Below are 25519 nucleotides of genomic sequence, written 5' to 3'. Positions count from 1 at the left end.
GCGAGATAAGAAACTACAAGAAGACATGTTATAACATGAGAGAGTCATCAGGGAGCTGCATCATAAAAAAGAACCTGTAAGAAATAATGGATCTAAAGAACTCAAGAAATAAAATTAAGACGAGGTAAAGAACTTCAATTGATCAGATAGAAGAAAGAATTTCTGAGACTAAAGTCCTAAAATAGTTTTGAAATTGAGAACACTTTATGGATTTATGAGACAGCATTTTATAAGCAAGTACGTGTTTTAAGTGTTTCAAAAAAGAAGCTAAGAGAAGGCACAGAAAAATCCTTTTCTTTGGACTAGAGAGATGACCCAACAGTAGCATTTGCTACTCATGCAAAGAATCTTTGTGGCTCATGACCATCTATAACCCCAGTTCAGGGAATTCAGTGTCTTCCTCTGGCCTCAGCTGGCACCAGGCATGCATGAATACATACGTTCAGGTAGTCATATGCTTAAAATCAAAGCTAAAACACTTTTAAAGAAATAAATTTAAAAAATCTCTTCAGTAAAACGATTCCTGGAATTATGGGCAAACTGTCCACAAGGCCCAAGGAATTCAAAGGACGCCTTAATAAATTTGACCAAAACAAACCTCTCTGATTTGTATTATAGTCAAACTGCCAAAGGAACAAGACAAAACAAAACACCCTCTAAAATCATTAGTATCTTAGAAGGTTAACAACAGACTTCTCAACAGAAACATTAAAGGCTGGGAGAAAATTGGTCTCTTAGGGTTTCTATTGCTGTGAAGACACCTTGACCATAGCAGCTCTTATAAAAGGAACATTTGATTGGGACTAACTTACAGTCTCAGAGGCTCCATCCATTATTGTCATGGCAGAAGACATGACGTTGTACAGACAGACATGGAGGAGAAGGAACTGAGAGCTTTAGAACCTGACTAGCAGACAGCAGGAAGTGAACTGAGATGCACTTCCTCCAACAAGGCCATACCTTCCTTGGATAGCACTCCAATTAACCTATGGGGGCAAATTTCTTTCAAATCACCACCACGATAGGATATGTTCAAAAACCCAAGGGGGCTGTCAAGTAAGAAGAGTACGGGCAACAAAGCTGTGCTTCAGAAGTGATGGGGAAAAGTAGACTTCTAAGACAGCTACAGCCTGAAGGTATTCATCATTACTACACCAGCCTTACAGAAGACAAGAAATACTAACAGAAACAAAAGGATAATAACCATCACAAAATAAAGCACAAACCTCAGCCAGGCAGCAGTGCCACACACTTTTAATTTTTAGATGTAGCACAGATACAAATCACGAGCACGAAACAACGTGTTACTGAGTCAATGAGTTACTGAAGAAACCAAGAGAGGAAACTTTGAAAATGGAGACAAAAGTGGAAACAAACCCATGAATGTAGCAGGACCAGCTCTGATGGAATTTTGGAGAAAACAATAGCCACAGTTAAAGAGACAGAGTCAAATAAACACCTAGTAGCTGAAACTCAAGACATCAGAAAAACTATAACGAAGCAAACCTAAAGTCAGCAGAAGACAGGAAATTGCAAAGAGCAGAACGGAACTGAGACTAAAATAGTCAGTGAGCTCAAATTAGCATCTTGCAAAGATAAAAGAACCCAGTTTTATGTTTAGCAATGAACATTGTTAAGCACCACAAGAGCGCCACAGAACAAAAGGGAACACTGGGCAGTAAAGAACAATCATGTGTAACAAACCGGGAGCTGAGCAGAAGCTGACTTCTAAACGTAGGAGCCACTAATAAACCATAAGGACAGGGAAAACCTAAAGCAACAACGAATATTGAAGTTGAATTGGACATGTAAGTCTCTTGTATTAACTCTCTAGCTGCTGTGACTAAGTACCTGACGAAACAAAAACCTTCAGTGGAGGGACGGACGGTGTGGCGACTGGGGTTTGAGGCAGCTGGTCACATTGCATTCCCAGTTAGGGAATAGTGCTGAATCCCAGTGTTGAGCTAGCTTTCTCCTGGTTTTGCCATCTGGCCTCCAGCCCAAGGCATGATACCGCCCACATGTAGGGTAGGTAGGTCTTCCTGCCTTGATTAACCTAATTTAGAAAACCCTTGATAAACACAGCCAGAGGTGTGTTTCCAAGGTCAAAGCTGAGAGCAGAGATTAACCAACCATTTCATATATAAACAAAGAAAAGTCAGAGTCTGAATGGCTTTACTTCTGAATTTCACCAAACTTCCAAAGAAGTAAGGCAACTTCTTCACAGACTATTCCAGTAAATTGGAAGGGAGGGAGCCCTTCCAGACTCATTCTGAGAGGACAGCATTAGTTTGCATCCAAAGCTAGACACAGCTACACCACCACCAGAAATTCAATGCACCAATATTCCTGATTAGCATAAATTTGTATTGGTGTAACCAACTGCTCTGTGGTTGCATTGGAGGCATCCTCCACAGGAGGAAATAAACAACCGGAACTATAAACTTGGTCAAAAACCTGTGGCTCAAAGAAAGTACATACTACCATTATTACTCTAATATTCCCATGTATATACGCTCCATTTTACAAAGGGGGTCAGTTAATGCAGAGACACAAAACTGGTCAAAGTGCTGAGAATGACTGACTGTTTATGATGGCCCCTGAATGAGACATTTATTTGCCCCCCCCCCAGACTCAGAAGCATCAGTGAAGAGGGGTGGGAAGACTGAAAGGGTCGGGGGATGGGGAGCACTGTAAAAAGATGTCTGCTGGCCCCCAGTAGCTGTGACCTTGCACAAGACCTACACAAGATCCAGGCAGTCAGTACACATGCCACCGTACACAAGAAGGAAGTCGGCAGCTCCCCTCAGAGCTGAGGAGGTAGTGACAATTGGTGGCTGCTGGGCACAGAGGTGTGATTTCAGAGAGGGTGCCTAGGCTCTAGAGAAGGCCCCACACCCCTGCACATGCAGGCAAGACCAACTGGACTCAATGGGTCATCTTTTTCTAAATAGGAAGAGGACATCAAGAGAGAAACAAGTATTAGAGAGGGTCATAGAGGGAATTTGGTTTGAATATGATTAAGATACATGAAAGAAATTGTCAAATAATAAATAAAATATATGCAAAAAAATTACACCTAAGGTAATAGTCATGGTAGCTGCTGTGATCTGATCATTACATGCTACATACATATATTGAAATGCCACTGCATACCCTATATATGCCATTTTGATGATCAAAAAACTGAATTCCTTTGTTCCAAATATTAGAAGATTTCCCAGATGTCTTTGGGGGAATTCTTAGTGGAGCTGGAGTTGGAGCTCAGATTTTTTTTTTTTTTTTTTTTTTTTGCTATGCCTGCATTCTCTTTCTGAGCTAGACCCGTAGCTCCAACTTCTCCAGAAATAATGCTACTAATTTCTACTTTAAATTCCTATTTCTAGAGAATATAATTGGAATGATTATTAGTCCTTTTGTATTTACTGTGACTATTTTTATGTCTATAATATAACCTACCTTTATAGATTTCCCCATGTATATATGAAAATAATGCATTATGTAATTGGATAGAGTATACTATGAACATTAATTAAGTCAATAATAGCTTTTATTATTTGGGGTAATAGTATTGTTCTTACATATATTTGATATAATATTAATAGAAACCCTGACTTTTCCTTAGTGTTGATATGACTTATCTTTTAAAAGTATTTACTTCTATTTATGCTTTTAGTATCTAAAATGAGTGTTTTGCTGGAAGCATACAGTTGGGATAAACTTCCCTCCTTGAGTTATCACATTCTTTATTTGGGTCCCATAATTCCTCACTACATTGTTAACGCTCAGATAACTGTAATAAGATTTTTCCTTTGTACTTTGCCCACTTTTAAAATTAATTTTCTGCATAAAGGTGGATCTGAATTCCCTAGCTCCCCCACCAACAAGGTAGTAGAATGTGTTAGGCTGCTAGTATATGACATTTTTCTGGGTATTGGGAACATGACAGCAAGAAAGTCAAGGTTCCTCCAAGAAACTACCATTCTGGTGGGGGACCATGTTCTTTTCTGAGGGGTAGGTGGAAACAGAAACTCACCCTGAAGCCTGGGCTGGCCTGGCATGTAACCCTCCTGCCAATGTCAGTCACTGCCTACTGAGCACTTCCCTCTTTTGTGGGTCTGTATGAATGGGAAGGTTGTCTGTAAGGTTTGCACAGGCTTGGGCAGGGACTGAACATTTCGAATGGTTGCCATCAGTTCCAACATTCCGCCATAGAGTAAACAAACATCTGGAGAGTGACAGTTGAGAAATCTGTGTTTATCTTTTCTCTCTCCCACAGAATCTCAGAAAAAGGAGCCTACAACAGAAAATCCATAGGGAAACTCTGGCCAGATCCCAGTCTTCCAAGATATCCAAACTCTCCATTCCACAGCAGTCCTGAAAGAGGAGGCTCTCAAACCACCGATTCCCTCCAGAGAGCACTGTTCCGTTAGGACTTGCCAAGAAGAATATCAAACCACCATTATCTCCCCAAGAGAGACATTAGTGTCACACCACCAGTGACCTATAAGGGAATATTATACTATCGAATAACCAGTGTTCCTATAGAGAACATCAAACCTCCAAATTCCCATTTAGGGGTGACGGTAGGATGTGGTCAAGAAGGCTCACACAGAGGCCACCAAGCTTTCAGGAGCAGCACTCTGGCCCAGCCCCTGTAAGGAATGCACCTCAGAAGACAGGCCAGGGAAAGCAGTGGTGCCCAGGCATGGACCTGGGGCTGCTTGCTCTCTGGGTTTGCAGGGCGGTCTCATCTTATGCTTCTGCGGGACTTCCTGCTAAAGGAGTGTCTAGTCATGTCAGCTTGTAATAAAGGCAACCTCTCCAGAAGCCAGTGTGTTGTTTGCCCTTCTGTGGTCACCTAGGCTGATGAAGACTGTGGGATGGTGACATTTTCCCTTCCTCAGGGAAGGAGAGGTGGCATAGACATGAGCCGGGGCAGCTCCCACCCCACCCTCGTTTTTCTGGTCTGTGTGCAGTGGGGCTGCTCCCTAATGCCTGAGGTTTACAATTCATCATCTCATTCTGTTCAGTGAATAGCCTTTGGCCTTACCAGGAAAATAGAACTCAGAACAATCATTTGGCCCCCTCTGTTTGTGAGCCCAGTGTTAGCAATAGTGAATTGAGTTCTACGATGTTTCCTTCATCCATTGCGCTGAGCCCACCTGCATGAGTCAAACAGACCTCTGAGTGGGGAGTGAGGAATAACAATTGGAAAGGTAGAAAGAAGACACAGAGATAGATTCAGGAATAATCCAGTGCACACTGCAGCCCTGAGTTTATTTCCCAATAGCATTTTTATACCCCACATCTCCATGGGAAGCAAAATCACAAGCTGGCAGAAACAGTGGCTGACATACATAGGCTATCTGTTTCCATCTGGAGGCTTCCCTGATCCTTCCACCAAAGTTAATAGAACGTTCAGCCCCTTGCCTTGGCCCTCAAAGTGTCTCCTCTTAGCGTCCCATGTGTTAGCAGGCCAGGAAATCTGTCTGCCCACAGAACATCCTGCCAGGCCAGCGAACCCTGACCTGTTTTGACCCTGCCTAGTAGGCAAAAATGGCTCCCAACAATCCATTCATACTCCCCCTGGACTCCAGCCTTCCCCTCAGCATGAAGCTATAGAGAAAACTATAGCATGAGCTTCTCCATGGGCCTGACTATGAAGCCGTGTGAACGTTATGGGACAGGGCATTTCCCTCCCTCTAAGCAGCTGAGGCATTTGTTCTACAGAACAAGGCTGCTTGGCTTGGGTTCCCTTGTAATGCAGTGCAGTGGTCAGGGACAGCGCCCCCGGTGGTTAGGCATACAGAAGCAGCAGCCTGGGTGCTTAATATGGGACCTCAAAGCGATTTTCAAGTGTCGCACCCATAGCCGCTCACTCCAGTCACTGTCCCGTCTGAAGCCCCTGCCCTAGATCTACCCAGTCACTCCCAGACTTCACTGTCCCATTCTGGTCGCAAAGCACCTTCACTGGATGTTAGTTAGCATTTCATCCAAGGAAGTATCGTCATTATTGGATGTAACTTCACAGGCCACTCCCCAAAGGTCTGAACCCCAATCCCACATTGTCTCCCCCAGCAAAGACCACCATGAGACCAGAGGATAAGACACATGCTTTATGCCCTCAGTTGGTCAGGGAGAGTTTAGCGGGGACACAGCACATAACTGTCACATACAGAAGTGATCCAGTTAGAATCAGGAGACTTTGTCCAGACTCGGGAGGTAGTCGAGGGGGCTTCCTGGATGATGATACGGATGGAGTCCTCCAGAGAGTCCTCCGTGGTGGTGCTTATGGCAGGACCAGTGCTGAGGACCCTGAGTCCAGTCCCTTGGGTTTCAGAGTGTCACAAAGTATCAGTTCAATGCACAAGTAGTTTGGTGGTTCCAAGTATGGAGAGAGCTGAACTGTCCTTACTCCTCTGTCCCATCTGTATACAGAAAGTCAGAGGAGGTTGCTTGATGGGGCTGAATCAGGAGAGGTGAGCAAGGACGCAGGCTCTGACACCAGGAAGGCCACACAAAGCAAGGTGACAGCAAACCCAGATGCCATAGCCGGATGCAGAAAAGTCCAGACCTCGTGGCAGGCAGGTCAGATGCCCCGCAGCTGTGGTCAGTCCAGCCTCCCGGCCTAGATGGCCAAGGCCTGAGTCGGCATCTCCTCTACTGTTCACCGCCCGCTCCTGGAGTTCCTCTGTTGGCTCATGGCTGTGAGCATCTGGCTGATATAGGAAGTCAGAAGATCATCCATTTTGTATCCCTGAAACCAGGAGTGGGAAAGTAAGCAGAGCCCACAGTGGAACGTGCAAGCCCCTCACACACAGACATGGCTCCCAGAACATACTGCAGTGGGCACAATAGAGAAACGAAGCAAGTCTGTTCCCATCTACACATTTGAGTGTCTGGGTTCATCTTGCCATCTTGAGCCCCAGGTTTGTGGTGTCTCTAAGCCTCAATGCCTTGCTGCAGGACTGACTGCAAAACCTACCAGTTAAGTTGTTGCACCTTGGAAGTTTGGGCTCATGTAGAAGGTCTCATTGCTAATGGCTCTTCTGTTACACTTGGGCGGAAGGCCCACATCCACTGTCACAATGGCCAGGAACTAAAACAGCAGCTGAATGATTTTCTTCCTCCACCCTAGCTGACCATTTTCCCCATACCTAAATAAACTAGGCTTATAACAGACTCCACCGGGAGAGGCAGGGACCCATGCTAGGCACTAGGAGGCGTTCTCACCAGTGATGTCTCACAGAGCAGTTTGCTCCCACGGACCAAGTTCCCAATGGTGATATGGAAGTAGGTGTTGCCGCTACTCCAGTTGGAGATCTTGGTGAAGGGGTGAGTAGTCAGGATGTCCTGGGAGAGCAGGCAGACACACAGATACACAGTATGACCCTATGGCTTCAGATACCCCAGCTCCAGCCCACAGACACCCCCTCAAAAACAACAAAAAACAAAAAACTGGGCTCTCACATGAGGAAAGGACCAAGAGAGAGAGGCCAGCTCTGTGTGTGGTGTCAGGGCGCAGGTCCCTTCCCCTCTGTGCCTTGCTTTGCCCTGGAGGCTATTGTGTTCTTAGGGCCGGATATAGAAACCTAGGTGCCCGAAAGAGTTACTGTCAACTGTTTCCATGACCTGGGCCAGTTTAAAGAGAAAAGTGGGACAGAGAAAAGACTTGGAAGCACACAGTACACTTGGATTGTGTAGAGCAAAAGCCCAAAAATGTCTGAGAAAGAATGATGAGGGAAGGCAGAGCACCCATGTGGCCATGACGTCATGCAGCAAGAAGACGGCAATCATTAATTAGATCATTAATTAGTGACTTCTATCGATTATCCAGGAGCATAAATTCCGGCCCCATCGTGGGACTGCCCATAGTTACTCTGTCTGTGCTCCCCCATTCACCATCCCGACCAGAGAGTCAGAGATTATTTTGGAAAGAGGTGTCGGTCTGTGGCATCCAGTGACATTTAGCTGGGAGCTAAAAGGACTTTGTGGAACTTAGCAGCGAGGATTTGGTGGTAAGTTGAAGGTTGCAGTCTTGGAACAAATGAGTCAATGTGGCTAGTACAGGTAGGTGGTCTTTCAAGACGGGGGCTCTGAGGTGGGGACAGTAGGTGACAGGGCTATGTCTGGGACTTGGGTGGTCCTCATTTGCTCACCCCTCCCTGCTCACCTTGGTTCTGGGATCAATGAGGCTGACCCCATACTTGTTGATGGCAATTAAGAGAATCTCCGGGAAGTTTGGTTCTGTAGTTTGCTAGCAAAGAAAGTAGAGGCATCATCGGATGGGAGTCCAGAGCGAGACAGGAGTTTGCAGACAGGCATGAAGCCAGACGAGCCAGGACAAAATCATCCCAGTCTGGGTGCCTACGTAGAGCCGGCCCTGCCAAGCCTCCTGCTTTCTCCCTCTTCCCACAGCCTCCCAGGTCCCCAGAAGAGGTTCCATCTTTTCTCTCTTGCTTCCCTCTAACTACATTTTTTCTCTCAATCTGAAAGTTCCCCAATGGTCAGAACAGCCATATGGTACTCCTGCCTCTGTCCCAAACCTCCCCAGTCTCACTGTCCCTGTGGAGACCGTGACCCCGCCTCTCACCACGATCAGCCACATTAACCTTTTTCATTTCCTGCCCAGAACTGAGCTCTCGGGCCTGTGGGCCTTTGTCTATATATAAGGTCTTTGGCAGAGGACTTTCTGGAAGCCCACCATCACCTACTCCAGGAAGCCGCCCTAGATAACCTCCTGGCTCTGCTACCTCACAGAGGTCCACTGTTACAGTACAAACAACCCCCCTGTACAAATTACCCCAGCCTGTTTATATGACTGTCTTCCTTCAGAATGACATACCTTCACCTCAAAGAAGGCTGAGCCAAAGGTGGGCCACTTGAAGATGAGCTTAAGGAAGGCCAGCTTGGCTTCCTCCTTGGACTTCCCTGCATGCTTGTTGAAGTAGGCAACAATAGACTGTGGGGGAAGGGAACCAGGGAGGACCAATCACAGCTCTGCTTCTGCCTGTCTTCACCAGCAGAGCCAGGCATGCTATAGACAGGGCTGCCAACTAATGCCTTGGTCCCCACATATCCCAGCCAATTGGTTTCTGATCCACCTCTACCCATGCAGACAAACCAGAGGGTAGCAAGCAAACTCAGGTTGCCTTGACAACCAGGATGGGGTAAATATATGCCATAAGACCGCTAAATCCTTAGCACAGGGGACTAGAGGATGAAGCAGACAGAGATGGAATAGAAGCTTCCTTGATGAAGCCACAGGAAGGCCATTCCCCTTAGCTGCTGGCCAGCACTTGCTGTGTCAACTCCCCACATATGCAGTGTACCATGCTGAGGGGCCCCATTCCCGCTGCTCCTCCATGTTTACCCGTTTCCAGTCATCAGGTGAGACCTGCCGGATCAGGTCTTGGGGCACCAGCTCCCTTAGCAACTTGGGGATGCTAGGGAAATAGGATTTGTCCTCCTCAAACTTAACCCTGTAGATGAGCGCACCCAGCTGCAGCACCTCCTCCCGCGTGCACTTGTGGTAGCCTCGGAGATATTTGGGCAGCTCCTGTCAGAAACAGAGGAGGTATCATCTCTCTACACAGGAGATGCATGGGACAGGAAAGGTGCTGCAAAGTCCCAGCTCTTGGCAGTTTGAAGGCAAAGCCATGTTGGAACACTGCCCACCACCTTTCCGGCAGCCAGTGAGCCATTTCCAAGATGGAGAAACCCAGAATCAGTCCCACATCCTTCCTCTCCCGAGCCCATCCTTCCTAGCCACTTCCTGTATCTTCTTATGGGTTTCAGTACCAGCACAGCCCTCTCCTCACTCCCTTGAATTTTCAGACAGAAAGTCAGCGCATCTGCAGGGGAGCGACCACACCAGCAACATCCAAGAGCTCCTGGAGCCTCAGGACCATCTTACCCACCACTAAAAGGACCGAGAAACTGAGGCACACTGCTAATCAGAGACTTGAATCAATAACTCTCTATCCACCTCCCATTTACTGCGCTTCCACTCCTTTGTGGGTACATCTACCCACGAGGCTTCCTTTCAACCCACCCATCTACCCGCCCATCCACACCTAGCCAGCCATCTACCCATAATTCATCTGACACACATCCTTCCACCCATCCGTCCAGCCGACCTCTAGTTTGCCTATTCGTCCATCTATCGATCTAGTCAATGGTCATTGAGCATCGACGATGACACAGGCCCTCTTAGCAACAACACACACACTTTTGTGCAATACACAGTCTGGAGTGACAAGTCAGATATCAGTAACCACACCAGCTGTGAAGAAATCACTCGCAGTGCTATGGCGGTGGGGGGGGGGAAGAAGGAGAGAGAAAGGGGGAGAGGACAGAGGGGGAGGAAGAGAAGGGGGAGGGGGAGAAGGGGGAGGGGGAAAAGGGGAAGGGGAGGAAGAGAAAGAGGAGGAGGAGAAAGGGAAAGAGGAGGGGAAGAGGGCAGAGGGGGAGGGGGAGAAGGGGAGGGGAAGAGGGGGGGAGAGGTGAAGAAGGGAAGGAGGAGGGGGAGAGGGAGGGGTGAGAGAGAGAGAGAGAGAGAGAGAGAGAGAGAGAGAGAGAGAGAGAGAGGATCTATACTTGAGGACAAAGAACCATCTAACTGCCAAGCAGGTGAGGAGAAGCTAACAAAGAGTGACCTGCACAGGACAACACTGCAGCCTCTGGGTAGCACTTGAGACTGTAGCTGGAGTGAGCCAGCGTTCACAACTACAGCTGCAGACACGGGGGTGGGGGGGGCACCAGGATCTGGAATCAGATCCTGAGATCAACAAGAAAGTCCTGGGCAGCTCTAGAAGGCAGGATGGCTACCCCACGCAGAAGGGAGAATCAAACCAAGGGAGGCCAAGGAGGCTGTGACAGTGGCATGAGAGGGCGTGGCGGAGATTCAGTTATAATGACCATTAATGACATGTGGGCCAACCCTTAGGTAAAAGCCAACTCAGATTTGTGTGTCTGTACCAAAGCAGCCCTGTCCCATTCTTCATCCGACATCCTGGCCTGCTTCTCACTCAAGGGTAAGTGTGCTGCGGCCAAGCGCAGACCTCCGTGCTGCCGTCACCCAGACCGAGAGAGCTGTCCCACCAGCTGTGTGACCTGAACCACGTCACTCGGACGCCCTGTGTCTGTTCCTCCAGAATAGGAGCATGGTGATTTCAAGGGGCTGCAGGGAAGGGCAGAAGGGATCAAAGGCATCTATGACAGGCTCTGTCCCTCCAGCTCTCCTGTCTGACACGGCTCACAGAACCAAGGAGGGCTCAGATAGGCTTAGCCACACCAGCAGATGCCTGCACCCAGAGGACTCAGGGCACGAAGCAACCTGAGCCGGCCAGGACCTCGGAGAATGAGCAGCCAAGCCCTTCAGACCGGAAGATGATGAGACATGTCTGAAACTAAGTGATGGAACCCAGAGGACATCTCAAACAGCAGCTACAAGCCCTTAACTGTCAAAGGCGGCACTCCCCAGCTTCACAGTGAAACCACAAGGCTCATGGCCCCCGAGGCAGAGGGGAGCTGACGGCACAGTGCAGCTCACCTGGTAGTAGTGGAAGATGGAGTCAGCCATGGGGTCCTTGCCTGGCACCGTGGTGGTCCACAGCTTCTTCATGAAGAACACCTGGTAGGTTAGCGACGGCACGCCTCCTGCGGCACAGAGCAGCCAGTCACATGGAGTCTCGGCAAAGAAGGTCCCCTGACCCTGCCAGCTTGGTTGCAGCCCCTTGGCTAACTACTAGGCTGCACAGCCTGGCCTTGAGCCAGCACATCCCTGTCCCTGTGCCACTAGCATCCTAGAGCCCGGTCCCTTACCATCCTTGATGGGCCGTGCTTTCTTTATCCAGTCTGTCAGGTGTCGAACAAAGTCAAAGAAGAAGTCATTCTCAGGGACGCTGATGACCTAGGAATGTAGCCATCACAGCTTTGGTTCTGATTTTCCCACCGACATTCCGGTCGGCTGCTTCTATAGGGAGCACCCCCTGCCCCCAGCCAGAGGGGTCTGTGTGTCGGTTCACGCTAACCACCTGTGCTTAGGCAGTGTCTTGGGGACACTGGCCTCTGGCCTGGAGTGGCATCATCCCACCCAGTCTCTGACACGCCTAAACAGCACAGGCCAGTGCAACACAGCCAACCACAAACAAGACCGTCTGCCTCAGCTGACGTCTGGCATCTGTGTCCTGCTCCACCCACAGACTCTGACGCAGACCCTCCAGGACCCCGGACACATTGTCTCTGGGCCCTCATGTTTGACACCGTGACAGTCACAAGGTAAGGTAGAATGTACAGAGCTGCTGGGGTAGAAGGGAACATCGGTCCCTCGGGATGTTCAAGGACGCCTTCCCTTTGAGGAGACATCACAGCTGACTTGTGAGACCCTTAGGGATGTCACTCCTGGATCTGGGTCCCTGTTCTGTGATGAGTTACTTAACCTCTCTGATGCAGCAGTAATAAGCAGTCTGCCCTCTGAAGGTCACTTCAAGGGTAAACTTTTGGAGGTGACAAAGTCAATGAGCCCTGTGAGTACGGAGCACGGGGTACCCGGGCATGCGACTCTCGGAAGAGCTTTGCTGCCATGCACAGTGCTCCAGAGGACATGTGAGGGGAGCAGACAGGTGCTCCATGCAGGTGGCTCTCTCCTCTTAACCCACGACCTGTTCCTGGGGCCCCAGCAATCTCACCTTATCTGCGATTTTGACAAAAAGGCTGAATCCCTCCGAAGACTTGAGGAGCAGCCGGCTGGCGATGTTCTGGCAGAAGTCCTTGGCCTTGGTGCTGGACTCTACCTCAAAAGCCTAGGGGTAGCACACGCTCAACTTCTGCACAGCCTCCCCCCAATCCCCACTGCCCATCTCTGCTGTCTCTCCTACCCAACCGACCGAGACCCAGCTCCTCCCTTTCAAGACCTCTGCCTGCCCCATTGGGTCATCCTGGTGGACCCAGATCTTCATGTAGCATTTGAAGAAAGCAATTCCCATCTGGTTCTTCCCACATCTCGCTGGCCCTTTAAGCGGGGACTAGGCCTGGTGCTGGCCCCTAGGCCCGGGCCTAAGTAATGAGAACAGAGGGGGGGACTCACAGCAGACTCGTGAGCATGTGTGTGTGTGTGTGTGTGTGTGTGTGTGTGTTGGGGGAGGAGCGAAAGAGAAAACCAACGAGAGGATGAACTGGGAAAGGCAGCCCCAACTGACTTTGGGACGTGAAGGTGGAGCTTGAGGGAGAAAGGAAAGGAGAGATGTGGTGGGATGTACTTGGGAAAGATTCTGGGAAATGCTTGAGTTTGCCACAAAATCCTACTGTGGCATCTGAGTCGCTGGGACTAGGCAAGTGTTAACACATCAGGATACAAAGATGTCACAATTGACAGAAAGCCTGACTAGGGAGTGGGGGAGGGAGAGGGGGAGATAAGGTCCAACGTGGAGAGGATCTAACCCTGGAGTGTCTGTAGTCTTTTGATCAAACCTCATTCTACCCAAGTGCAAAAAAATGTGATGTCAGGGTGATAGATGTTGTTAAAGACACCCTGTGCATGCTGAGGGAGCTTCTCCCTGTCTGAGGGGTCAGACCCACGTGTGGCCCTCACCTCATCCGTGTCGTCGGGGAAGTAGACCTTGTGGAAAATCTGAGTAGTCTTGTGCTGGATGGCCTCCACCTCCACCAAGTGGGGAGGGTACTTCCGGGACCCATTTCTGAAAACACGAGAGGAGAGAAGAAAGGAAGCCTGTGTCTAGGTCCACACGGCTGGGCCGCAGCCTGACTCTCCCACCTTCACGCCCAACAGTAGGCTCAGCTATGTGGCCTCCCAGAGCCCTCAGTTCCCTGCCAGTGAGTGGAATGGGAGGTGGCAAGAGCCAAGGGTGTGGGTGAGCTTTGTGGAGTCTGCAGTGGGGCCCAGAGGCCACCTTCCAGTCCCTCAGAAGGCAAAAGCCACTGAAGGCACAGCCAGGCCCCCACAACTGTAACCAGAATGGGCTGTAGTTCCTGCCACCATCAAGATGGGGAACTCAAAAATACGCTTAATACCGGGTGTTCATGTGACCTCCACCCCGTCCAACAGCTGGGTGTGGTCAGAATGCCCCGCCCCCTTGCCTGCCCCTGCTCTGCAGCTCCAGTACCTCAGGGCTTTCTGGAGCCTCTGCAGGCAGTCAATGGCGAGAGGGCAGTGTTTGCGGGACTGCAGGAAACGCTGAACGTGAGGCAGAAGGATGCTGCTGGGTGGGAAGAGGCCGGTGCACAGCCATAGCAGTTCCCAGCCTCTCTCTTCACTGTACCTGCAGGAAAAGGACCAGAGTAACAGAAAGCATGCACCCTGGAGCACCACCTTCTGTCCAGGGACCAGCACCGTCACACTTACATGACAGACAGAACCAAGCAGTGCTTCTCAATGCGCCAGGCATTCCAGGTCATACAGTAGCCAGTCCATGGAGATACAATGCTCCCATGGTAGAATGAAAGGCCACAGTTACTCAGCACTCTGTCTGGGTCATCCTCAAAGTCACACATCCCGAGGGATGACACAGTAAGTGTGTGACTTTTACACCGGCTGAGCTCCCGAACTCATCTATACTGTTGAAGCGGACCCCCTCCCCCCTCATGCACCCCTTGGTTCGATAGGCCTGATGGAGCAGTGCGCGGCCTGCAGGGATCTGTACAAGGCGGTGTTAATGTAGGCTTTGAAGAACAAGACAAAGTCTGATACACAGAGATGAAAGGTCATCCTGCTCAGGAGAAGCCCTGTGAAGAGATCTGGTGTGTTTGCTTCCAGGGTGGATCTTGCAAAGATGAGGTGCATCCACCATTCGGATACTGACGGACAGGCTGGGCTCTTCTAGTTCCAGAATTAGGTGGTCACTACCTCGGGGCAGGCTGGACTTAGATCAAGGTCTCTGTTGCCTCCAAAGGGAGAGCAAGGCCAGTATCTCATCAGAAAGGATAAACCAAATCATGGCAATCAGCTGCAATCTGTCTCCGTGCATCCTGGCGCCGCTGTAGACGACGCTACACTTCATCATGTATCCCAAACCATCTAAAACTGACCCCTAGTGACACATGGAGTCTCACACAGACAGCTGGTCCCCAAAAGGAAGAGCATACACCGCAATCAGCCCTTCACATAATGATGAGCCGCCCTGCTAACCATCTGGATGTGAGCTAGGCACGGGTGTCTCATACAGTGAGACCATGACTGACCATGGCAGGGCTTTCCCTCTCTCCCAGGGTGAGCTCATTGGGAACTCAGCCACCATCTCCCTGGAGTTTGTTTCTGTAAATCTCCCCGCTGCTTATTTTGCCCACCTGAATCACGGCCTCTTCAGACATGGCCTTGCACGGCATATTGGTGGGCCTGTACAGGGTGGGGGAGGGGAGCTCTTGCCTTTCCTCTCTTGGCTACTTAACCTGGTGCCTTTGGTGGCTACCTGAGTGGTCCAGTGACAGTTGATGGTTCATGGCTGGGCTCTGGGGCACAAACTTTTTTTTAACCCCTTACTTCCCACCTGTGGGTAATAGAACAAGGCCATTTGTTCATAGAACACAAAAGGTAACAGGAAAGAAAGGCTGCCTGCCATACTCTGTAAGGGCAAGAGTCCCTTTGCCTTCCCCTCTGGGACCTCCTAACCCTCTATGTGCTGTACAGATGGAGGTAGCAGCTTGGCCATGGAAATGTCACGCACCATCCTTCTCTCCAGAGCGGGGACAAAGTGTGTGGCTGACTGTGTTTACATTTGTGGGTTTCCAATATCCCTGAGCTGAAGGCTCGCAGACAACTGGGGTTTCACTTCTGAACAAGTCCCCCCACCCCTTCAGGACTGAGTCATGGCCAGGATCAGTTTGTGACTTTCCCTGGGGGCTGCTCTAAGCTACAGGTTTGGCTTTGGAGTGAGACTGAGTTCTACTTCCAGGGGTTGGAAGGATGCCCTGGTTTGTCACAGGAGCCTGCACTGTGGGAGGAATATCACTGTGTCTCACTAACTCATATACGAGGCTCACCTTCCTTAAACCCAGCCCCATCCCTGATCTTTCCTTGGACACATCCAAATCCTTCCCCTTGGCAACCCCCCCCCCCCATCTCCTTTCTCTTTCCTCCTTGAGGATCTCTCTCCAGACCCTTTCTCTTTACCAGCAAGATGCACTTTCTTTCTCACGGTCACTTGGTCACTTGGTCACTGCATGTAAGGGACTCACCTCCTCTTGCTCTGAGAACATCCTTTTCCTCTACAAGGTGACCAACAGGACCTCTGCATCACCTTGGTAACTGTCACTCCCTGCATCAGATCTGTCCCAAATGCTATTTACTTAAAATTCTTCTACCTTCACTAAGGAAACCAAAGGGTTTGTTATGACTTTGACCTAACCTGCCAAAACATTTACCACTCTAACACTTGCTGTGTGCACGAGAAGGGTTACCTGGCCTTAGCATGTGCCTGAGCTGCTGAAACCCAGGCTCCCAACTCCATCACAGCCAAGCCAGCCCCCATGGTGACACCTGATGCAGGATTAAACTGATCAAAATGGCCACCACTGTAAAAGGCAAAGGACCTGCTGGATGTAATTGTCTGTCTAGTAGGAGGGTGACAAAGGCCATTGTTAAATATCTTAACCAGGACATGATGCAGGAGGTGACACAGGATTGTCCTAGAACCTCAGCAGTGTTCAGCTTAGACTAGAAGAAGCCGTATGCGTGTATAGCAGTCTAGACCCAAGAGTCACAGGAATCTTGGCCGTGAATTTTATAAGCCAGGACTATAAAAACCGGACCAGTGACCCACGACTCCTTTTCCCGACTTAACCACATGCGCCCTCTAAGGTATTTAATAACCAAAAAGGGACCTCAAGAGCCAGAAAGGGTGACGTGGGGGCAGAAAGGGCAAAGGGCACGCTCCGGAAACAGCTGCAGCTCGGATTCACTCTGCCATCTCAAGAGCATCCAAGAGCTCCGTCTAGGACCTGCTTCATATCCGTTTTCAGTCTATGGGAACTCAGAGTAAATTAGCTTTTCCTACCATGTGGACAACTTGGGCATTTCTGTCCGTGTACCAAAAGCTGTCTGGAGCCCTGTCTGGGCAGATTAGAAGCCCAGTAGAAGCAAGAATATTTCTCTATTTCTTGAGAACAGGGAAGAGCCCTACTCCATCTAAGGTTCTCATATTCAGGTTAAACCTGAAAAAGGACAAATGACCTTGATTTTGTTCCCAGACTGGGGGTACTCAGTGAAATGGAGTTCCCTCTCCCTTAGAGGACTAGAAGGTCCCTGAGGCTACATGGGCTCCCATATTTTCCATCTCTATGAATGAACTTGAGATAACCTTAGATGAGGCAGGGACCCAAATGACATTCCTTTTAGGTACAAAGCAACTTCTGCTATGACCATCTTTTCTGTCTTTACCTCCCAGACTCAATTCCTCACTAGTTTTAACGGCAAGCCCCAACCAGCCCACTTTATGCCCCCCCACATTTTTCTGGAGTTGAGGACAGTTGCCTTGATAGAAGATGTATAAACACATTTTTATCCATTCCTTCCTAGTCCTTCCCAGCTGCCCTGTTTCCTTCCTAGTTAGGGACTTCATGATTAAACTCTAAACCCACCTGGGACTCTTTGAGCACAGTGGTCTGTCTGGAAACTCTCCTGCACCCGGAGCTCTGGGACTATAGGACATTCCTCCTCACTAGGCCATCCTGAAGCAGTACATTGTTAAACCCAAGCTCCCCATGGATACTAGGGAAGAGCTCTACCTGGTCCAGCTTCCCCTTACCCGCTGTGTGAGATAGTGCAGAGCCTTATCCCAACAGCCCCTTGTCCTGTGATGTTAAAGTCCCTCTCTGTAATCCTCACCATCGTCTCATAACCAACAAGCTCCCACAGTGTCTGGGATGTCTCCAATCCTGGCCACTCACTAACAGCCACCTGGATTACACAAGCCCTTAAGGGCTCTTTTCTTAAAGGAAAAATCCAATATCCTTATAAACCTAATATACAAAAAGATTTACAGACTCTCGTTGATAAATAAATTCTTGTCCCTCACTTTGCAGCACTCCTACCTTGGCATTCAAAAAGTCAATTGGATCCTAGAGAAAGGCCCCTAGTCTTCTAGAAATGGGCTGTAAAAGAGGCTGTGGTCCTAATTCACCCCACAGTTCCCAATCCTTATACGCTCTGGGGACAGAGAGGCTCCAGCCCCTCCTGGGTAACAGAGTTAGACCTTAAGGGTGTTTTCATTCGAATTCCCATCTGTCAGACACTCCATTCCGATTTGCTTTCAAATGGCAGGACCCCTTCACTCAAGTTGTTCAATAGCCTGCCTGGACTGCCTCACTCAGAGGCTCTGGGATAGTCCCAACGTTTTGGGCAAGCTGTAAGCAAGACTCACTATCCTTTAAACTTGCTCCTTGGGAGCAGCTGCCTGGTGCACACTGATGATTTATTAAACTGCAACCTACACAAACCCACTGCAGACCAAAACACTGTCCTGACTCTTCAAAAGCAAGCCTCCCGAGATGTCTTCAAAGACCAAATCTCCCTACAAAAGAGCCACCTCCTGGGCCTTACCTGAATCTAAGCACAGGGGCCATTCCTATCAGCACTATAGTCTCATTTTCAAAGAATTCTAACCACAAAACAACAGCTAAGGCCCTTCCTATGAAATCTGAGGATTTCAGCCTTGTAAGCTAAGCCTCACTGTGAAGCCTTGAGAAGACCAAAGAAGGAGCTGACCCATTGGACCCAAGATGACATGAGCCCTGGACCTCCAAAAGAAGTCACTTACCTCTGCCCCAGAATTAACCTCCCCTGATCTTACTAAACCCTTTTATTCTAATGCATGTAGTGTGTGCATGTAGGGTATACATGTAAAGTGTGCATGTAGGGTATGTATACATGTAAGGTGTACATACAGGGTATGCTTATAGGGTGTGCATGTAGAGTATACATGTAGGGTATGCATGTAGGCAAAGGGGCTCTTACCAGGAGTTTTAACTCAAGAACTGGGACCTTCCCATTATTCAGCTGTTATCTTCCAAACCATTAGACCTGCTGGCATGGGGCACAGCAGTTGTGACTCTCTTGGTTAGAAGGCCTCTGTATTAACCCCAGGACAGAGTGTGATGGCTTTTCACTGGGGCACAATCTCCTCTTGAAATTCCCCTCCCCTCTTCTTGCAGCATATAGCAATGGCTCCTATTTTATAATCTTGGTAAAGGCGTCTTCCCAGGCCCTCCACATCATCTCACATGGGTGAGTGGTGAAGTGGGGGAGGGGTCTCCTGTAGGCCCAGTGCTCCTGGAGCAGGAGCCTCTCCTGACAGACTCACCTCAGTCCGGAGTCAGTACGGGGGTTAGGAGTGGGCGCTGGGAGGACTGGTTACCCCTTCTGGGCTCTCGACAGCTTGACCCTGGGCCTCAGGCTAACCACCTCAAGAGGTCCCCGCAGTGTCTGCTCACCTGATATGATTGTCAGTCAGCTGCTTCAGAATCTGTACGTAGGCCTCATCTTTGAGGGGCTCGGCCTTCAGTGCCCACTCGAAGATCTGGTCAGTGAGCTCATTGACGGAGCGCGTCCTCTTGGACGGGTAGTCGCCCATGTACTTGAGCACAGGTGAGAGGCAGTCAAGGAAGTACCGGCCTAGGAAGCAGGGGGTCGGACTCTCACAGCCCTGGAACTCTGGTTACATACTAGATGAGGCCTGCTCACCTCCTCCCTTCCCCATCATGGCCTGACCCTACCTACACCCCAAGTGTCTAAGACAGTCAGAAAACAGTGTCCAGACCCCAATATGACTTTGTCTCCTACTGCCCAGCAGCTCCTCATCTTCCTGGGACACAGAGTAATTTAACAAGCTAGTGCGTGCTCTCTGTCTCTCTGTCTCTCTCACTCTCTGTCTCTCTGTCTCTCTGTCTGTCTCTCTCTCTCTCTCTCTCTCTCTGTGTGTATATGTGTGTGTGTGTGTGTATCTGTGTATATGTGTGTGTGTATGTGTGTGTGTGTGTGGGTGTGGGTGTGCATGCACGCATTGCTGGGGATTGATCCCAGAGCCTTGGCCTTATAGGCAAACACTATACTGCCCAGTTATATATCCAGCAGCCATGGCTTTCTAACAGACCCTGGGAATCTTTCTTCAGCAAACATCTGCCATTCAGTTACACTAAGTTATCTTGAACCCTTAAAATAGCCCTGCTGATTTGCCTCAGGACCTTGGTGTATGCCACCCCAGTCCCCAGGAAAGCTCTCCCTGTAGGTTACTTCAGGCCGTTCCTGGCCTGGCACCATCACCACTGATTCTGGCCAGCATGGCATCCTTATGAGGCCAGGGGCTGGCTCTTGTCACAGCTTTGTCTCTGTACCTGGCCCAATGCAGGACAAAATGCTTATATTTCAACAGGACGACAAGATCAAAGGAGGTGGGGGATAAGGCTGTCTCTAAAACTGTAAGGTGCCACGTGCTTAGTCAGGGTCTTCTGTCTGTCCCCAGATCCAGTCCTGCCTCCCCGCTCCCTCCTAGCCCCCCACGGCAATGGATATCTATGAAGGCCATGCAGGCTTCCTGGGAGAGCTCCTCACTGCCAAGGATCTTCTTGAGCAGGGCCTGCTTGAGGGGCTCTCGTGTGTGGCTCCACAGCCGGTCCTTACCGCGGGCCTTGGACACCATGACACGGCTCAGTGTGTGCTTGGGTGGGGGCCTGTCAGGCATAGAGAGGGTCGGTACCCGCCCCACCACAGAAAGCGAGCCCCTTCCTTTTGCGCTACGCTTCACAATGCGCACACATACCACCTTCTCCAGGAGCCCCTGCCCTGCTCCCAGCACCCTCAGGCAGAGCTGAGCACCCCAAACTACAGCATCTATCTTCCAGCCCAGCCCCCACCCCCAGAGTGGAGGATCTGCTGGGTGGCACAGCTACCACCCAGAGGGAGAAAGTATAGATGAGACCACACAACAGAAACTGCTTATGCTTCCCCGGAACTGGACCCGCTCACGGGTGGAGGGGCATCTCCAAAGGCACCATTCCTGTCCCCAACCTGCTACCTGACATCACCTAAAGTAGTCGTAGGAGAACTCCTCCAGCGTGTAGGGCTTGGTGCGCACCTCTGGCTCTGCTGTGCGCAGCTGCAGGAGCCGGACAACATCCTGTCTCTGGTCTGGGGTCATGGTGACCAGGGCCTGGGAGGCAAGGATAGGGTGGTCAGGTCAGCTCTTCAGCTGGGGCCCCTGGGATCTGGTAATGCTGGAGCCTCCCAGAATGGGGTGGGGAGACTTAGTCTCTATGGGGGTGGAGCCCAAGCCTTTTCTTCCCATGCCTACAGTGCCTGTGGCTCAAGCATGCTCTGTTTAAAACAGCCCAGTCCCATGAGCCTTGCTCAGGAGCTACCTGGCGAGCTGTACTGAATCTTTGAGTGGTGATCCTTGAAAAAGGAAACCCTCACCCAGCTGTGGCCCCATTTCCCTTCAGACAGTACGACAGTAATTCTCCATCCCTACCCTAAGCCCCTCTCCAACTGATGTAAGTTTGGAAGATACCCATACATTAAGTCTGTGGTCCCCCCAAACCCCAGGGCTATCTATCACCTACACAAAAGATACAATTCATCGGTGTGTTACAATCCCCCACTCTAATCATCAGATGTGAGAAGAGGGGTAAGGAAGAATCCAGGGGGGACTCCCGGTGCTGGACGCATACCACAATCTCCCTCGGTGGCAAGGTAACCGTGGGCATGACGTATACACAGTCCGTGGGGAAGTCTCCACGCTGCTTGGTTCTTTCGTTGATGCCATTAGCCCAGCCTGAGTTCATGACCTGCTCACCGGTGTCGTGGTCGAGAATGATGAGGTCTCCCTTGGCAAAGCTGAGGAAGCCTGACTCCTCACCAGCTTTGGAGCAGGGATGAGCAGGTCCACGTGGAGACAGGAGACAAGGGTGGGTTAGCACATCTTCATTTAAGCCACCACGGCTCCTCACCGAGGGACTGTGCCATTCTTCAGTCTGCATATTCGTGCAAACCCCACTCCCAGCTTTAGCCACCCAAGCTCGTCACCCTCCTCACTCCTGACCCTCTTCCTTCTCCTTGCTACTTTCAACTGAGCCAATGCGGCTGCAGTTTTGGACACGCCGGCTTTCTCTGCACGGCTCTCCTCTGCCCTGTCTCGCCCTCTGCTCATTTATATTTCCTTCCTTGACCGGGCTACTTGGAGAGTCTGACCTCCGAGTTGCCACAGCCTCTGGGTGTCCATGGTCACCGTGATACCACCATTTCCCACGTGCCTCCCCATGGAGTCTGGCCTCCATATTGCTCTAGAGGGGTGCCATTGTGTTATCAGGTATGGAGAACCCCATAGAGCTTGGAGCTGGTGGTAGGAGGTCAGTTACTGTCTTAGAGGGTGAGAAAGGAAGTGTTCTGTGGACTGCAGGTAAAGGCAGTTGTGCCCGGGACCCTTGTCAGCAGCCACTCACCAGGGTTAGGATTGTCCTGCAGTGCCACCACATACTTAGACCTCTTCCGTAGGCCCTCCAGAAAGGTGACCACCAGGTCACGGATGTCCTCGGCGTTGCTAGATGTGAAGGTGTACTCATCCCCTTTGATGGTGGCCAGAGTAAAGCTGGGGGCCGTCAGTTTCGCTCCCCTACAGGACCAACACGGAGAACAGGGTCCAGCCGGGGTCAGCCAGGCCCGGCCTGAGTGACAAGTAGCACAGCCCAAGTCAGAGCAGCCCAATGAGAGCAAGATGCGACACTCCCTGAAGGGGACCAAGGCCAATTGTCAGAGTGTCCCAGACACACAGACAGGGCCCTGCCAGGACTAGGCCTGGCCCACTGGGCTGATAAGCTCAGGCACATCATCCTCTAAGACAGACGTAGTCATGGCTACAGCCAGCTCTGGTCCAGAAGTGGTCTGCCCTGGATGCTTATTGTCCATCTATGTCCTTATTCACCCTACAAGGCTCAGCCTGATGCCTCTTCCTCCAGAAAGTCTTCCCTGTCCTCATCTTATCTGAGACACACTCCCGCAAGCCCCAGACAGATGCACAGGGCTACACTGCACTGTAGAATGTGACTATTCCAGAACCCTTCCACCCTCTGGGTGCTCTTCAGCTGACAAGGAGCTCCCCATTTATAACATTGACTGTGTCCCCGACCCCAGGAGTGCACCCTCCCCCTCCCTCCGCGGCACTCTGCCTGTACCCTGGCGGCCATCCCCACCTACTGCTGGACACAGCCATGATCTCCGGGAAGGACAGCTCGAGAAGCACCTGCTCCTGCTCGTCCACAAAGTAGACACCCGTCCAGTTGACAGCCACAATGACATCACTCTTGGGGAGGGGAGGACCTGGGACAGTGACACAGCTTTGAGATGGGGGCCTCCCTGATCATAGAGCTAGCTCCTCCCTGATCCTCATAACTACAAGGAGGTGGCTTCTGCAGGAGGGTGCTCACTTCTGGCTTATAAATAGGGAGATTGAGCCTCAGCATGGCTACCTTCACTAAGTGAAACCCAAAACGTGGTAGGAACAGAATGGTGGCTTTAGAAACAGCCTCATTCCTCTTCCTACCTCTGGTCTCTGCCCTGCACCAAGGTGAGATGAAGGAGGAGGTCAGACAACTGAACCCTCAGGGCTGTCGGCAATTCTGAGAAGCCCAGAGTGAGGTCAGGACTGACACAGAGAGGATGCCCAGCAAGGTCCACAAAAGCCATTAGAGCTGATGGGCTGTGTGGGCTGGGACCAGCCAGTGACATCCCCCCTGTTACAGCCACCCACCCTTGGCCTCTTGGAAACAGTCCAACAGAACAGCCCATCTACAACCTGCCTACCCTCTTCTGTCCATAGCAAGAGCTTTAACGACCAGCCGCTCAAACCGCTGAACCATCGTCACTGACTGCACGGGTCTCCCACAAGCCCCCCCACCCAGAAGTAGAACCTGAGAAGACCAGGCACCTGTAGAAAGATAATCACCCTCCCTCCATATGGCTGGGGCCACAGATACCTGAGAATTTGTAGGCTTCATAAAACCTGGAAAAAAGCAAGGGCCACTTGAAACGGGCATAATTGACCACATCTTCTTTGACCTTCTGGGCGTCAGTTCTTCTCTGGGCATAAATTCCCTGCAGAGGACAGGGTGGGATAAAGATCAAAGGCCGGTGAGTAGGCTCTGGAAACTAGCCATTACTTCTCCCAGGTGAGGGCTTAGGAACTTCTGCTCCCTCCCATCAGCCCATGGACACGATGGCTGTGCTGCTTTCTAGAATCCAGTCTGCACTGTAGCTCTTAGAGGACTCTTCCCATGTGGGTCCCAGGCAGAAAAGAAAGACATAGCTGCTACCTTGGGGACTTCCCAATGCAGTGACCCAGCCAAGGGTGATGATGAGCCAGGGGAGGCACATACTGTGTGGGGAGGCATGAGAGCAGGGAGTGATTGTGGCATCGTGATATAGGAAATAGGGTCCCCAGAGTGGGTTTCTACAAAGCTGGATAGGCAGGTGTATGAATGAGCCATGTCCTCAATTTAGGGGACGGGCCTGGAGGTCAGGCCTTGGCACTCTTGCAGCACTCCTGTCAGGGAGAGTTCGGTTTCCTGGTAAGAACTCCACGGTCCTGGGGTAGAGCGGAGGGGTCAGAATAAATATGTAGCCATGACCCAGCCCCAGATGAAAGTGTCATTCCAACCTCATAAAGGGTATTGCCACCTACAGGAGAGTCAACAAGGCCACAGGCCAGGGACAGTAAGCATTAGCTGAGAGTTTGATGTGACCAATTTAATCTCCAAGAGTTCAGTACATGATATGTGTGTGTGGAGAAAAAGCCATGAAGCAGAAGGTGGGGGAACCACAGCCCTCAAGTCCAAACATGGCGCTTAGGGGGCCCCATTCTTGAAACTTCTCTGCATGTTTGAAATGGCTTCAGGATTTGTTTTTTGTTTTGTTTTTGTTTTTTAATTTCCCTCTAAATCCTTGCATTCAAGTCTTCACATCCTAGGGTGCACATTTGCAGATAAGGTCTATAAGAAGCAATTGACAAGAGCCCTATCCCAACAGTCCTATCTTCATGAGGAGACAACAAAGGAAGGCAGTAAGAAGCAGACAAGACAGGAACCTCGGGAGAAGCCAGGCCAGAGGACCCTGATGTCAGCCTCAGGCCCTAGAACTAACATGAAAATTCCTAACTTATATTAATAACTAACAGTGATTCCCATGCCCAGAGTATCTTCTTCACCCCTCTTCTGAAGAGCATCTACATTCACTTCTCTCCAGTGCAGAAGCCATGGCTCTGGCATACACAGAAAGGCGCTGTGGTCCAGGGAAAGACAGAAGCTGTGGATCCCAGAAGAGCATGTCAGCCCCACTATGCCCCCAAGGCCTAACTCCAAAATAGAATAAAGCCACCACACCACCTGAAGCAGCCGCACACTCATGCCTTTCTGGACACAAATGCTGGGGCAGCTAGAAACTGGGAGTGCAGCCATTGGAAGGCAGAGTAGACAGGCTTCAGTCACTTTCCAGAAGTCAACAGGAAGCAAGAAGAGA

General features: G+C 50.3%; 1 protein-coding gene across 1 annotated transcript in view; it reads right to left on the bottom strand.

Moving 5' to 3' along the window:
* Positions 1–6225: 6225 nt before the first annotated feature.
* The window catches only part of MYO7A (myosin VIIA), a 57813-nt gene continuing 38519 nt past the window's right edge, over positions 6226–25519 (bottom strand). The window contains exons 31-47 of the mRNA XM_080913079.1: positions 23983–24100; positions 23200–23326; positions 22453–22622; positions 21682–21872; positions 21040–21164; positions 20516–20685; positions 19450–19630; positions 14130–14285; positions 13598–13703; positions 12696–12809; positions 11830–11917; positions 11558–11664; positions 9377–9562; positions 8849–8965; positions 8177–8260; positions 7237–7356; positions 6226–6760 (exon numbers count right to left, since the gene is read on the bottom strand). Of these exons, the coding sequence (XP_080769205.1) occupies positions 6671–6760; positions 7237–7356; positions 8177–8260; positions 8849–8965; positions 9377–9562; positions 11558–11664; positions 11830–11917; positions 12696–12809; positions 13598–13703; positions 14130–14285; positions 19450–19630; positions 20516–20685; positions 21040–21164; positions 21682–21872; positions 22453–22622; positions 23200–23326; positions 23983–24100 (2250 nt within the window). The 3' untranslated portion in view covers positions 6226–6670. The remainder of the gene's footprint in view (positions 6761–7236; positions 7357–8176; positions 8261–8848; positions 8966–9376; positions 9563–11557; positions 11665–11829; positions 11918–12695; positions 12810–13597; positions 13704–14129; positions 14286–19449; positions 19631–20515; positions 20686–21039; positions 21165–21681; positions 21873–22452; positions 22623–23199; positions 23327–23982; positions 24101–25519) is intronic.

Source organism: Micromys minutus (assembly GCF_963924665.1).
Source record: "Micromys minutus genome assembly, chromosome: 2".
NCBI classification, from domain to species: domain Eukaryota; kingdom Metazoa; phylum Chordata; class Mammalia; order Rodentia; family Muridae; genus Micromys; species Micromys minutus.
Note: the sequence above shows the minus strand (reverse complement) of the source record. Positions and strands in the feature narration are given on the sequence as shown.